The sequence below is a fragment of the Pezoporus occidentalis genome, unplaced genomic scaffold (genome assembly GCF_034315485.1).
Source record: "Pezoporus occidentalis ecotype Australia unplaced genomic scaffold, CSIRO_AGI_Poc_V1 ctg275, whole genome shotgun sequence".
NCBI classification, from domain to species: Eukaryota; Metazoa; Chordata; class Aves; order Psittaciformes; family Psittacidae; genus Pezoporus; species Pezoporus occidentalis.
The window spans coordinates 217,206-232,476 of record NW_026914664.1 but is presented as its reverse complement, the minus strand read 5'-3'; the positions used below and the strand labels follow the sequence as shown (position 1 = coordinate 232,476).

The following is a 15,271-nucleotide window of genomic DNA, read 5'->3' as shown; positions in this document are numbered from 1 at the left end:
GGCAAATCTTGACCACAGCAGGACACCGCAGATGGCAACCACCCCCCTAGGGAGAAAACCTAGTATCAGGCTAATATTTTTGAACAGATCATGTGAGAGGCTCCGAACAGTAAGTCTAACTCTCAGAGAGAATGTGGGGTGGAAATGGTTTTTGCAGAGGCACCTGCAAAACGAATAGGAAGCAAACAAACTGCATTACAAGATTTCTGTGTGTGACTTGAAATTGGTTTATGCCCAGTAGCTGCAGACTCAGGTCATCAGCTCAAGCTTGTCATCCACATACAGCATTTAGCATTTGTACACCAAACTACTTCATAAGTAGGAGCAGATTGCATTTTACCTAGCAGTAATCAAATGTCCAATTTGTCAGAAGTTTATTATCAGCAATAGGAGCAGGTGAACTTAAAAGGTAACTCCTTGCTTACAGAGTTTCTGGCTTTGCCAAACTGTGAGAGAGACAGTTTATTATTTGATCTTTGATATCCTGAGCCACTGGCTGCTAGGCTGTTACATCCACATAGGAATGTCAACAAGAACTTGTTTCTCACTTGTAGCTTCACTAGTCTCACAGCCAGGAAATAGGATTAGCCAGATAGCAGCCCCATCTAGCAGAATCATTTTTATTCAGCAAGGCAACTTGATTTAAATCTAACTTCATACTTAAGTGAACAGATTCTCCAACAATGAGGAATCAGCTCTGTACACTTAGAGAAAATACTAATTAACTCCTCCAATAATACAAAAAAAGTTTACTTTTTATAGCATTGACCCTGCTGGGCCAGCAGTGATGTGAATGGCATAATTCAGAGGTTAGAGCAAAAGCACAGTGCAGGTCTTTGCAGAAACCTTGCTCAACCATTCAGCAAGGTGATGCAATCATGCCTTGTCTGTGGGATCAAAGTGCAGGGTGTTTAATTGAGAAAAAAAAAAAAAACGTTCTCAGCTTGGAAGACCTCTCAGGGTTAGTCTGTTTGAAGCATGTTCATCATTGCATTAGAGAATCTATTCTAGTGCAGGTTAAGTGGCTTTCTAGTTGTCCTGGGTTCAGCTGTGAAAATCTAATACCACAGTTAATCTCCTCCAACAAGCCTCCAATGTATGTATAAACACACTCAAATGGCTGTGGCTGCTGGACAAATGCCTATTAAGTTAACAGTATATCACTATTTGAACAGCTTGTGCTAATGGGAAAAGGAAATGTGAACAGCTTGAAAGAACCTTTTGCTTTGACTTGAAAAGTCATCTTCTATTACAACTATTTCAGCTGTACCTCTGAGAAAGTTGGGGCTGTTCAGCCTGGAGAAAAGAAGCTGTGTGGAGACCTTATAGCAGCTTTCCTGTATCTGAAGGGGGGCTACAAGGATGCTGTAGAGGGACTCTTCATTAGGGACTGTAGTGATAGGACAAGGGGCAATGCAATCTAACTTAAACAGGGGAAGTTCAGGTTAGATGTAAAAGTTCTTTACTGTAAGGGTGGTGAGGCACTGGAATGGGTTGCCCAAGGAAATTGTGAATGCTCCATTCCTGGCAGTGTTCAAGGTCAGGCTGAACAGAGCCTTAGCTGATATGGTCTACTGTGAGGCATCCCTACCTATGGCCAGGGGGGTTCAAATTAGATTAAGGTCCTTTCCAACCCAAACCAGTCTGTGATTCTATTAATCTTAAATATATTATTCATTTAAATTTATTGTTATAAAAAAAGGCAATTGCCATTATAGGCATTAGGTCAAGCACAATTTTATGTGTTCAGTTACAGCTGTAAGTTACTGACTGAAACCCACATAGACATTCTCTGTGCTCTCTGGTGGTGCATATGGATAGGATTTAAGAGCTTTCTGTTTACACACAGTAAGCAGAGTCATAATTAAACAGTACAAATATTTCTTACAGTGAAACAGTAGTCCCTAAAAATAAGCCTCATCTTAATATTTATTTTTTAATCCAGGGTGTGCTAACTATGTCCTATTTTCCTTTCAAGTGTATAAAGTAACTTAAGTGCCCTATTAGTTTCCAGTTGAGAGAGTTGAGGGCCAGTACATGCACATGCTGGTATGTTTAAGACCACTGAAACAACATCAACCACCTACTGAATTGTCAGCTCTGTCCTCTCCCTTTTGAGTTAGTGGACAGAAATGATACCACCTTCCTCTCAGACCTGCAGTACTTCTCATCCTGGAGAAACAGTTAACAGAAAGCTTACAGTCAGTCTTGAGGTCAGCTCCCACCCACAATTCCTAACCTGTTCTCTTCTATAAAAGACCCCTTGAAGGAAAGATTCATTCTCCCAAATCTTCATGTTGCTCAAGGCAACCAAAGAGCAGAAGTTACTTCAGCAGACTAACTGAGCTACAGAACAACTTGCTCTGTCATGTAGCAACAGCTGGGAGGAGTTTTGTTTTACATGACAGCACGAAAACTCCCAACTTGTCAGTGCAGTTGTTCACTTGCCTTGGTCTCTTTCCCTCTCACCCTCCCTTCAATGCCTGATCCAGATTTTCTTCAGCTTGAGGTGGCACTAGATCATCTTAAGGTCCTTTCCAACCCTAACTATTATATGATTTTGTGACTATACCTGTGTGTGCAGGCAGCCTAGCCTGCTCACAGTGGATATGTTTGGTGCTGAAGTCCCAGTAACAGCATTCCAGACAACTGTTCTTCTCTGGTATTATCCCACCAACTGGGTGCCCATTAACCATTAGATGCAGGAGGTAAGCTGCTGAAGCTCATCTTCCAGTCCACCACCAAAACCCTTTCCATTTCAGGTGTTCTGACTGCTCCACCATGCAAGGCAGGAAAGACTTAGCGGAGACAATTGGATCAGCAACGTGCTTTTGAATTAAATGTTCCAAACCAGCATACTAATTTATGCATTTCCAGAAATCCTACAGAACTATGTTCTTCAGGCCAAGTTCACTCCAACGAAGTGGAGTGCAAGCTAGACCTAGGTTCCTCATTATGGAAAGAAAAGCTTGCTTAAATGGCAGCATACGTTTGTAACAAAAAATACAAAGAACAAGCAGCTTTCTGCCCTATAAAAATATCATCTGATAGAAGCTGGAAATATTTTACATTATCTGTCATACTAAAAGGCCACAACTTAAAATAAATTTGTGTTGAAAAGCCTTACCTTGGAAAAAAAACAAACCTTATGAGTTTAAGCTAAGTAGTTGCTAACAATACTGTGGTATTGTTCTAGGTATGCAGAATATGCCATCTCTTGTTTCAGAAACAATCCTATTCCCTACCCATCAGCACAGTCCATTTTTTTTCAAAGCCTGCTCCCACCCTGACAAAGTAATACATTAAGCCGAGGACAGTCCTTCCTGACCTTTGCTCTTCTTCCAGCAGGATAATCTGACTAAAAGGGACTCACATGCCAAGCATCTGAGCAGAAGTGCTTCCTGGAAAGTAGGGGGTAGAGACTAAGGTACTCTAGGCTTAAACCTTTGTTACTCCAGCCACTCTTCAGGAATTCTTTAGCACTAAGGTTTCAGGTCAAGTAACTCACTTCTATCACAGTTAATAAATTGAGTCAGTTCACTGGTCAAGTTGTAATAGACCATCAGTCTTAAAGCATTTATTGTTTACTTAATACATTACATAAGTTAAAACACCCAAGTTCCTATTACAGTGTAGGCAACCACACTTCCTAGTATGCCTCAAAAGCCGTAAGCAGTTGGTGCAGAGATGCATTCATCCCATAGCCCTACGCAAAGCAACACCAGCTCCAGTCCAGGGGCCAGATTTACCTAGCCAGGCAGCTGCTTGGAACACTGCTCATGCCTTTGTAGCCTACCTTGCACATCTTCAGAACACACTTGAGGTTCATTTTTCAGGTTGCCAAACCATTTCCTAAAGGGGGTGGCAGAGATCTGCTGCTCATGCAGTTGAACCAGGTTTGAGACAGGATTTACAGAGCTCTGCACTTGAGAAGGTCTCCTACTGCAGACAAGGTGAAAGTTTAGGGGTTCTATGATTACTCTAAGCAGGTTTGCCATTAGATAAGCAGCTTCCAAAATCCCATTAATGGTGTCCCCACCACTGATGAACAACTCTATCCTCATGTTCAGTCACCAGGGTTCTGTTACCACATTCTTCCCAGCGTCTCACCTTCCCATTCTCCACCAAGACAAATTTCCACTCAACTCTGGTGTCTACTGGCAGACTAACAGATTCAGACCAGAAGTCATCCTTGTCATGCTTGAGGGGAACATAGCTGTGCCACTGGCCAAGACACTCGTGGTCACCAGTAACACCAATGAGCTGAGCAGCCGAGTGGGTGATGTAGTGCACACGGAAAGTCACGTGGATGTTTTGAAACATGGGGGGCACAGCTGCAACTCGCTTGGCTCTCAAATCCCCATCGGGGCAGTCTCCTTGTTCCCATTCCTTGCTGTCTGCGTTTTCCATTCTGCCATTCTTGCCAGCCTCCCCCCAGGCTAGATGAGGGGAAACAACTTCCCAGTCTTCATGGTCCAAGTCCCTACTCTCCTGACCTTGCTGTTCCTCACTTCTGTCCTTACAAACACCATCAGGGGCTCCTGCCGAGTTCATCACACTCCATCCATCACTTGCGTGTCCCATCTGGGGTCTTGGTTCACCGGCCTGACTTCCATGGGTATCAGCTGGATGCTCCCTGGAGCAAGTGGCACCCTGCTTCAGCAGCAGTTGCTCCGTCTCCAGAGGTTCACTGGAAACTCCACCACCTTCAACATGGTTAAGCTCTTCTCTTGGCCCAGTCACCAGACCCTCTCCTGGCTTCCGAGGGCTGGTCAGGGCAGCAGCCTTGGCCTCTGTAAGATCCTCTAGAAACAGAACAGGAATGGTTTTAGCAGTGCAGTTAAGCTTTACAGCAGCAAACCAAGTCCTCACTTGCTCTTGGGCAGACCGGCACACCCCGGCCCCCAGCCGTCCCCCCGCGTGGTACCTGTGGCCGCCGCCGCTGTCTCGCCGGCCACCTCCTCGCCTCGCCCATCACCTCCGCCGTACCAGAACCAGGCGACGAGGGCGGCCAGCAGCCCCACCACCAGCGCCGGCCACAGCCCTGGCCACAGCCAGCCCCAGCCACGGGCCTCGGCGGGTAACGCGGCCGCGGGGAAGCGCGGAGGAGCGGCGGGCTGCCGCAGGACGGGCGGGCCGCGGTCACGGGCCATGGCCGGGTGCTTGCAGTGGGGCCGCCACTGCCCACCCGGCGCCGCTTTAAGCCGGGTACCGGCCCCGGGGAGGAGCCGGCCCTGAGGCGGGAGGCGGCTCTTGTCGGACGGGTTGGGGGGGGGGGGGGGGGGGGGGGGTGGGTGGGCTGGAGGGAGGGAAAAGGCAGGTCAGGATAAAAAAGGCAAAAGTTAGGTGAGAAAAGTTGAAAGGTTTCTTCTTCCCTGCTCCCTTTTTTATAATCTCCCCTTTTTTTCCTCCTGTCTGTAGTTAGGCAGTCCACACAAGGTAGCCAAATATAATGCAAAAATGAGGGCAGAGGACACACAGAAGTTAAGGACTGGATGAGTGAGGTTCTTCCCTATTTCTGCTATAGGTGCTGCAGAAGTTTATGGAGCTTAATTCTAGCAGTACTGGTGACCTTAGATTTACACGCTGTAGCTGGGGTAACTGATTTGCTTTGTACTTTTAATGCCTGACCTGATGAAAATCCATTTTTTTTTCTGGTATTCCTAAGCAAGTGAGATTGAATTCACTACTAATTTTGGCAGTTCTGCATCTAAAGACTACAATTGGATTTCTTAACACTGTCCTGCTGTTCTGTCTCCTTCTGCTCAGGAAGCTTTTTTGGGCTACCAAGACTTCAGAGTCCATTAGTGCAGAGGATAATTGATGTTTCTTTTAATTTGCCTTTGTTGTACTACTCACGTTTCCTCTTTAAGCAATGATGTCAAATTGTATTTCAAAACTAAGAGGTTATACAGATAAGTCTCACTAGGAACGCAAGAAATTTAGCAAATGCAATTTATGACTTCATGTTTTGGTAGTTCTAGAGTGACAAAGTGTAAAAATGTTTATGGGTATACATTATTAACACCAAAGATTAACCCCAGAGGAGAAGTTAAAGGAGGCAGTTCCGTGCAATCTGTCTGCTGCCTTTCTGAAACCCATTCTCTTTCTCTGAACAAAGGAGTTGTCATTACTTGATTTCTAAAGCCCACTCATGAGATTTTATCAGCTATCTCATTAGAAAAGTCTATTTCCAGTGTGTGAACTTCTTAATCTTTCCGTGTCATTTGGAGCAGTGCTACTTCAGCTTAACAGGACAGTAAATGTCATTTGAATTTATAGAAGCACAAGTGTGCAGCCTTCACAGCGAAGTTCACTGGCTGGTATGGAATATGGTGGCCTGTGCCAATGCACAGAGTTCATGATCTACATATTTTCCCTTTCTTTGCTTAGCACAGCAGCTAAGACATCTTCTCTGAAGCATTCCTCCAGCAAAGTGCTGAGCTTGTGTAAAGTAAAATATTTACTTTGGTACTTTAATGTCTGGATGTGTTCAGGCATGTGCTAAGCATGCACTGCTCAGATCTTCTGCTCAATAATACAGTGAAAGAAAAAAAAACTGAGAAGCCAGGACCTGCCTGGGCACTTTCTCAGGGAATGTGGGTTTGGGTGCACTCTTTTACCACTGCTGATGCTTCAAGGCCAGTTTAGCCTTGATACTTAAAACAGACACTTGACTGTAATGAGTTGTGCTAACTACTGAAGCTCTTTGCATAGTAGATGATATTTTCCCAGTTTCCTTACATTTATTTTTTCTAGCCTTCAAAGCAGAGACAGTCCCATTGTACACCACCTTGCTCAGCTGGGATTATTAGTTAGGGCACCTACTGTTTGTGAGGTAGTATGTGTGTACTGCAAGTTAAACCTCCTAGTCATTTCCCTGAAGCACAGCAGACAAAAATCCTTAACTATTGTGTTATGAGACTAAAAGAGCATCTTCCTGCCACCCCTCAGCACAGATGAAGAGGTAGTGTTTGGAGCTGCTAACCACGTTTCTTTTCTTAGATATATTTGAGAAAACAGCTTAGGAAGGAAGAGATACCAAATTGACACAGCTTAGAAGTGACTATTACAGAAATCCTTAAGGAACAGTTTATTTTGGAAGACACAAAAATGCACGTGATGAAAGGCAGGGTGCTGCTTTAAGGGGCAAGGAAAGAGCAAAGGTCTCCTCCGTTCTATTCATCTTCCATGTTCATACAACTCTTTTCTGTTGCCAGACTGTTTTTCACCCATTATCTCCAGAAGAAACTAAAGCAAAGCACACAGATTACTTTGAGTGCTCAGAGAGTAACTGTTGTTACTAGAAATGCATTTGACTGCATAACTAGTGTATATATACTATATGTATATGGTATAACTAGTTTTAGATTGCTCTGTCATGGTTGAAACAGTGATATCCTTTCCAGATAGCAGTGCATTTGTGCTTTGGAACTCCTCTTAGGATGTCTGTAATTTATTTTCTGTTCCTTTTTTTTTTTTAGAACAAGGTTCTTGGAGAACACTAAGGCTGAAATTCCTGAGTCACTGATCACTCATTGAATGTTAGAAGCAGAGATACTGTACAGAACAGTCATGGCCTAAGAGCTCACAGTTTGCTGAGGTTCCTCTTCTGAAGCAAACACACAGGTTTACCTTAGGTAACATACCCCTAGGTTTTGGTAGCCTTTCCTCCCTAGGGATTCTTGAAATGCTCACGTCCCACATCCCATAGAACATGGAGACCTCTGCCTCCTCTGGGAATTTCCAAAGCAGATTAACAGAAATACTTCAAAATGTGTCTTGTGTTTTTCTTGAAGCTTTCATTGGAACAGCATGAAGGGACAGTACAATAAAGGCACAAGGAAATAGTTTCTCCAAGCCTCAGGGGCACAATTCTGTTTCTAATTAATTCAAGGTTTTAGTTTGTTCATGCAGCCATTTCTGATGTGGTGTTAGTTTGGAAGTTAGTGTTCTCTGAACACTGAGGCTTTGTCCCACCGTTGCTCATTCAGTAAAATGGGATAGCACTTGCTGGACTATATTTTGAAAAGCTACATGTGACTTTGCAGAGTTACCAGCCTAGGATTAATTACTGGCCTGAGATCAGGAGCCTCAAACCCGCCACTTCACATTTCAAAACCAAGTCAGAGGGCAGATATTTGCTATCACAATTCTATAAACATCTCTACAGCCATAGGTGTTACTGGGAAGGTCTAGCTCACATCTACTGTCTCAGATGTTTCTGAATGTTAGTCTGTAAAATGTGCCATCTAGTGTGGTGACAGGGAATTTCAGCTGTAGCTTAAGAGCCCTGCTGAATCAGAATTCCCGTTCTGGCAGTCAGGGATGCTATTTCGGGAGGGCTTTTGAGCATGGCCAGTGTCTGATCCCATGGTATCCACAATTGCTGTATTTAAGATGTACTGCTCTTAAACAAGCCTTGTGTGTGTGCTGTGCTTCTTCCAGTTTTACTTTTATAATAGAACAAAATAGAAATATGAACACCTACAAAATAAATACAAATAAGGGAGCCCTGTGGTTGTACTATCAGGGCATCTGCAAGATCCAGAGACAATTCAAGAATGAGTTTGGCAAGGAAGGCTTTATGGAGGTTTGCAGGGAGCTCTTCCTGAGGATATGAACAGCACATGTAAAAATCCCAGTGGTGCTTTTACGAAGCTGTACTGAGGAGGGAAAGGAGAATAGGTCACATACCAGACATCTGCTAGTGAGTTGGGTTTTTTTTTTTCAGCCAAAGGAGTAAACAGTTTAATAGGAAACAGTCAGGTTTGGGACTATACCTCTGTAGTAAAAGAGAAGGCATAGCAGAGTAGAGGAAGGCACGTAGAGGATATAGGGAGAAGGGAGAAGCACAGATGGAGCTGTGGATGCAAGTACAGAAATAGGGTATTTTGTTCATCTCTTCTTCCTGTCCCCAGTGAGAAGATGTGCCGAAAGGCAGAGCTAAATGGATGTGGGAAAAGGAACAACATCATTTCATAGATATCTTAACCGTAGCTCACAAAGCCTAAAGTAGCTGTCCCTAGAAGCCAGGTTAAAATCTAAAATTCAAGACACTGCTGCCATGGAGGTTTTCCTGGCAGCTGCTTCACACTTTCTGTGTTGGGTCCCCACCCAACCAAACAGAAAAATGGTATGGGCAAACTATTCACCTACTTTGGACCTGCATCAGACTCGGGAAGAAATCACGACCCTGTGCCATCCTTTTCCCATGCTGACTGCGAGCGCCCCGGTTTAGGAGCACTGAGCGCTCTTCCCGGTGCAACATTTCCCAGAAGCCAGCAGGTGGCACATGAGGACCTTCTGTCCTAGATCGCTGACCAACGAGCTGCTTTCTGCAGTAGGGGACTGAAGAACGGGAGAGCAGAGAAGCAGGCAGGTTAGAACTGGTGGAAATGGTGCCCTCAGAACTGGCTTTCAGGGTAGCTAGTAATGAGGATACCCCCAAATCCAGACCTATTTTACATTAAAATCTGGAAGGCAGCCAGGGATGAGCTGTTTCTCATAATGAATCAGCACAAGTGTCTGTATGCCTTACGGTGAAGGAAAGCCAGGCACCATGAGGGCCTTTCCTTGTGTCCAAAGAATCAAAGCAATAGGCTGAAAGAGATCTCTGGGGTCCAGTTTGCTGGTCACCTGGAGGCCATCCGTAAATGTATTTATTTTTAAACTCCTCCCCTTCAACATGCACGTGGATGGCAAATACGTTTCTACCTGTCAGCAGGCACAGGTTCCCAACCACTGCCAGTTACAAAGTTGAATGTTTATCATTCTTATTGTGAAATCCAAGTATTGTAAGACAGTAAAGGTTAGCTATATCTTAAGGGCTTTGTTCTTCATAGCCACCAAAATACTTGTAAGAGGGTCCATGTGTTCTCTACAAAACACAACTTCTAACAGTCAAGAAGTGCTGGTCTTTTTTTACCCTTCTCCCACAAGACAGCATCAACCTACTGATGATTATGTAGCTGATCTTGAAAGAGCAATAAACCAGAGCCCTCAAGATGATGTATTAAATATTTAACTGTCCTTTCTGTTAGAAAATCATTGCTAGTTTATAACCTAAACCTGTCCCAAAGAAATATGGGAAACAAAGTAATTCCAGTGTCTTTTTATCCCCCTTGTACTTAATTGGATCTTCTGATGCATGCCCTCAGTTATCTCTTAACTGTATTAGAGACTCTGCTTACTCTATCTTGGCATGCTGGTCACAGGTATGTAACCAGTCCTGTAGCTCTCCCCATTTTCTTTAGAATTTGTTTCCATCTTTCCTGAAGAACAGTAACCAAAGAAGGACACAGACATCGCCCCCAGAGGTGGTCCCACCCAAGATGAGAAGCACAGAGTTATCTCATGTTTGTCTTGGTTCTCACAATAGGATGGTTCCTTTTTTTTTGCACAATGAGGATGGGGCTGACATTTACAATCTACCAGAATCCCCATATCCTTCCCTTGCTGAACTCCTACCTCATCAGTTGTTCCTCATTCAGTGTTTGCACAGCTGAGAAGTTCTGCTTCAGAGAAGTCATTTGGCCCTGGTTTTGCACTCCCTTATTTTTCGGGTTTTGTCCAACATGTCAAGATCACTTTGAATCCATTTGAAGCCCTTTAAGCTCTTTGTAGTGTTTTCTAACTGGGTGCCATCTGCACATTTAGTAGATTCTTTGGAAGTACACCAAGTTTCCATGAATTTTCAAAGAAACAGCTTCTGATTCTGATTTTCTACAATTTTTCCATATTATAATGCATTTCACCCTTGCTTAGCTTAAAGCATCAAATGGGTCTAACACCATTCTTTACTACTTACCCATAGTAACCTGACTTGTTGGGTTTGAGGAAGATCTTATGGCTTGCCCAGGCCAGACTCTTGTTGTATTTCCTTTATCTTCTCTGAACTTATGTGCTGTGCTAGTAGTATCAAGGAATGACAGCTTTCCATAAATCCCCTTTTCTCATAGATTTCTTTCCAATGAGCCATTATTTGGCTGCTTTTTCAGTTTATTTATCACCCTCTTTGCAAGTCATGCTTTCTATTTTGTTGTTCTCCATTCTCTTTTGTCTTAGCTGGTACAGTTGTATTTCATGATTGGTGCCTGATGTTTTTTCCCTCCTCCCAGGTTAGAATCAAATCCTTTATCAGGATGTTACATATTTCTCCCTCCCGAAATAAGCAGCCACAGATATATCCTTATTTATAAATAAGGCAGTAACAGCAGTCTTTCATGTGCCTTGAAATACAGTTTTGCTGACATCAAATCTGCATGCCCTATTCTGAAACTGTTCCTGCAAGTTCCTCTTCCCTAGTCAAATTTTTGAAGGATGATGCCATTGGTCACTTAGTCATGTGCCGCATTGGTCTGATGACAGGAGAAAGCATGAAGACCTTTCCCACCCAGGCATGTTAGAGAAAAAGGCAAGACATTAGCCAGTAATTTGGCTTAACAAGCTAACACTTGATGTAGTGACTCCATCCTGAGACCCAGGTCACATGCTACAACCAACCAGGAGTGTGATTTTCTTTCTGCTTCTCCGAAGTGTCTTCTGCTTTGCCTGACTGTGGTGCCAGGGAATACAGCTAACGTATACAAGATACTGCAAACTGTGCTGAAGCTCTAGTTTAATGATTCCCACCCTAGGGACCAGCACTGCTTTTGGCCACAAGACAGTAAATACTCAAAATTCATGCTGGCAGGCACACCTAGCTCCAACTCACTTGCATGGGCAGGAACACCTTCCACTAGACCAGGCTGCTCAAAGGTCTTAAGGAAGGAGATGTCATAGGCTTCATACAAGGATTAGGCCCCTAGAAGCCCCCTCATTTCTTTAACTCCCCAGTCTGGGCTACTTGAACATAGTTTCCTTCATCCTTCTCCTGCAGTGGTCACTTTAAGACCTCAGCTGTGTGGCACATTTCCAGGGAAGCTAGTGCCTATCATGCCTTTAGCTAGTGTTGCCCTGCTCCAGGACAGGAGCTGTGAGCTGTCACACACAGAGCCTCATTGTACAAGCTCGTAGACACAAGATATTTGTATCAAGGCTGATACACAAAACATTTACTTATTGATGGCTGCCACTGACTAGCTGGGAGTAGGGCTAGGGAGTAAGAATGACTCATTCTGGCCTTAGTTCTGGGCCTACCAAACATGCATTTATGTGCAACAGACATTGGAGATCAGGAAGAGCCCCCCAGTGTGAGCCCTTCTGGTCTGTTTCCTCATCTGTGCCAATAAGTTGCACTTAATAATAGAGTCATAGACTCATAGAATGGTTTGGGTTGGAAGGGAGCTTAAAGCTGATGCAGTTCCTACAGCCTGCCATGGGCAGGGACACCTTCCACTAGATCAGGTTGCTCCAAGCCCTGCCCAACCTGGCCTTGAACACTGCCAGGGATGGGACAGCCACAGCTTCTCTGGGCAACCTGTGCCAGGGCCTCACCACCCTCACAGGGAAAAGCTTTCTAATGTCTAATCTGAATCTCCCCTCTGTCAGTTTAAAGCCATTCCCCCTTGTCCTGTCCCTACAGGCCCTTGTCAACAGTCCCTCTCCAGATTTCTCCTCAGCCCCTTTAGGCACTGAAAGCTCCTCTAAGGTCTTCCCAGAGCCTTCTCTTCTCCAAGCTGTACAAGCCCAACTCTCTCAGGAGGGACAGTCTGCAGGATTTGTGCATGGTAAGACTCCAGAGAGCTCAGCTGTGCTGGTATTGCTCCATGCTGATACTGCCTGCTAAAATATACTTGCATTTCAGAATTTCAGTTACAGTTAGTTGATCGCCTGAGTAAATGAGAATGTAATGCAGGCTAGAAAATCATCTAATTTAAGCCTTTGATACCTGTGTTTATTTCAGGAACAAGGGAAGGTATCAGCCTTCACTTAAGACAAAGCAGACATTGATTAGAGGTCTGCTCAAATGCACAGGCACAGCCAACTGTAGTTAGCAGAGACTGTAAAAATCCCTTGCTTACTGTTCCAGACCTCCACTTTTCTTTAGTAAAATAGTATGTAGAGGTCGTGTGCATCTAGGCTTCATTGCAGCAGCATGCATTTTTAAGCTCCAGAATCTGCTCTTGAATTCTTTCAGATCAATAAGAAGTTGAGCTATAAGCTAATAAAAGGGGGGAAAAAAAGAATCCTAGAGCACTGCAGTCGGATTTATAAAGGTACTGGGTCAACTGGTCCCTCACAACTACACAGAAGGTTTGTCTTTGGCTTCAAAAGGAGTAGTATGGGGAGTGCTGCAAATGGGTGTAGCAACAACACATTTCAGATATGCTTCTGTCTTACCATATTCCAGTAGAGCATCCTTCACCTTGTCAGACTGGCATTCATGTGGAATATGACTCACAGGGAAATGTGTGCCATTGGTTTGCCAATTTTAAATGTACTCTCTGCAGTATCATTCACTTCAAACTAGGTATATGGATAGTTGCAATTGTGCTTAGTCAGGCTGAATCCGAAGTGAGGAAATAAACATAACAGTTCTCTCTGACCCCTCACCAGCAAGTGCCAGAGTAAATGGATGCACTTGGCAGCAGAATCTGAACAGAATAAACTGACTTGTGATTTGCTTTGCATTTCAGCACTCTCTGTGTACAAAGCTCCTGTCAAATCAAAGGCCTTGGGTCAGGAACCATAGTTTCCATCTACCACTGAATTTATGTGGATTTGGGCCCTGAACAAAGTCCTACTGACAGCTATAGACTGCAATCCTCACTTTTTTTAGGAGCATAATATAGGAAAAAAAACAAACAAAAAAAAAAGATGAAGTATATGATCACCATTTATTCCATTGAAATAAGAGATTCTTTACTATTTCTGGCAAGTTCAGGGTTATCACGAGATGTTTTCACAGCTGGAGGGTAAAGCTTCTGCTCTCCAGTGCCCTATACTGATGGGAATGTGGGACTGGTTCAGTAACTGAGCTGTGTGACTAATCTGACCATGTTAGCAAAGTGTCTCAGAAACCTGCTAGCTCCTCATAGCTTTACCTATGGTAAGGTCAAAGATACATTTTTATGGTGATCCAGGCTTTGTTGTCTTCCGATTTGTAAGTAATAATGAGGGGGAGGGGATTTATAAGGCAAAAGGGAACATAATCCTGGACTGGTTTTGCATTTCAGGTACCGGATGGATGCTTATTTCAAGGAAGAATAGCAACACCTACATTGCCTTCACCTCTGTAAAGATGCTGTCTTTCAAATGAGAATGAAATAACTGAGGGTGGTGGCTAAGGTGGTGGTCCACCTCCCTTATGAAATCTTTCCCAGCTCCCTGTTTTGACCTGAGGTTGCAGTTTGGTTTAGCAGATGTTTTATGTGCCTTTATTTGAACCAGGTGGGAACAAAGTAGGGGTTTTCACTGGCCGGTGTCAAAGCTGAGGACCAAACATGAGGGACCACTCAGGCTCCAAGGTCTCAGGGTGTGAGAAGGGAGCTGTGCTGGATGCTGACATTCAGAAGCCAGATGAAGGACTAGATTACAAGCCAAGGGCTGATAAAACAGATTTGGTTTGCCTGTTTCCCCAATAACATACTTAGAGGGAAAAACTTGGTCCAAATCCTGCTAACCCTGATGGGTTTGGGTCTGCTCCAGGTGGAGCTTCGGGAGGAAAGTGTGAACATGCAAGGAGAGGCAGATGCTTGTGAACCCCATGTCACTAGGAGACAGCATCCAGAACTGCCTGCGGGACCAAGAGAAGCTCCCAGGTACTATCTGCTTTGTTTGCCATGTTCTTGGGACATGTGCTCCACACTCTCCTCTTGCCTGTCCCCATGCTCACCAAGTCTGCCAGCAGCCCTTCCAAGTGACACATTGCCTTCCCTGCTGTTGCAGATAAGAAAGCCGAGATGAATTATGGATATCCTCTTTCTGTGTCAGCACAGCCAGATTATCTTTGCTCTATTGCTGTGAACAGCATGGGCACATCTCAGCTGTGCTCTCAGCTCCTCCCTGGGTGCTCCTGCACTTCTGCTCTTCTCTTGGTGTGCAGAGGGTGTTCCCAGCAGTCCAGGGCTGTTTGCAGTGCTCATCAGCAACAGATCAAGCAAACCTCGTTGGTCCTGGAGCTGCTTCAGGACTGTATTGCTCTGTCAGTCTCCTTGGGCTCTAGCAGTTTAACCCATAATGGCTCCTCCCATGCCCTGAGCTGCCCTCAGGGAAGAAACTGGGTGGATAGCAAGACTTAATGAGCAAGTGTATATGATCAAGCACTTGAAAAGATAGTGTTCTTGGCTGTTGCAACCTGCAATGAAGCACTATGCAGTTTAGCAGC

The 15,271-nt window shown here is 44.4% G+C and overlaps 1 protein-coding gene across 1 annotated transcript; it reads right to left on the bottom strand.

Annotated features, from left to right (window-relative positions):
• Positions 1-3,544: 3,544 nt before the first annotated feature.
• On the bottom strand, positions 3,545-5,185 carry STBD1 (starch binding domain 1). Its single transcript, XM_062624980.1, has 2 exons — positions 4,928-5,185; positions 3,545-4,805 (listed from the first exon to the last, which is right to left on the bottom strand). The coding sequence occupies exons 1-2, from the start codon at positions 5,151-5,153 to the stop codon at positions 4,024-4,026; spliced, it is 1,008 nt and encodes a 335-aa protein (XP_062480964.1). The 5' UTR covers positions 5,154-5,185; the 3' UTR covers positions 3,545-4,023.
• Positions 5,186-15,271: the final 10,086 nt, after the last annotated feature.

What these genes read in the sequence shown, in the direction of transcription:
- STBD1 (XM_062624980.1), bottom strand. Translation starts at nt 5,153, where the DNA reads ATGGCCCGTGACCGCGGCCCGCCCGTCCTGCGGCAGCCCGCCGCTCCT. An exon ending in GACAGCGGCGGCGGCCACAG is followed by an intron (nt 4,806 to 4,927) that starts GTACCACGCGGG and finishes TTCTGTTTCTAG; the next exon opens with AGGATCTTACAGAGGCCAAG.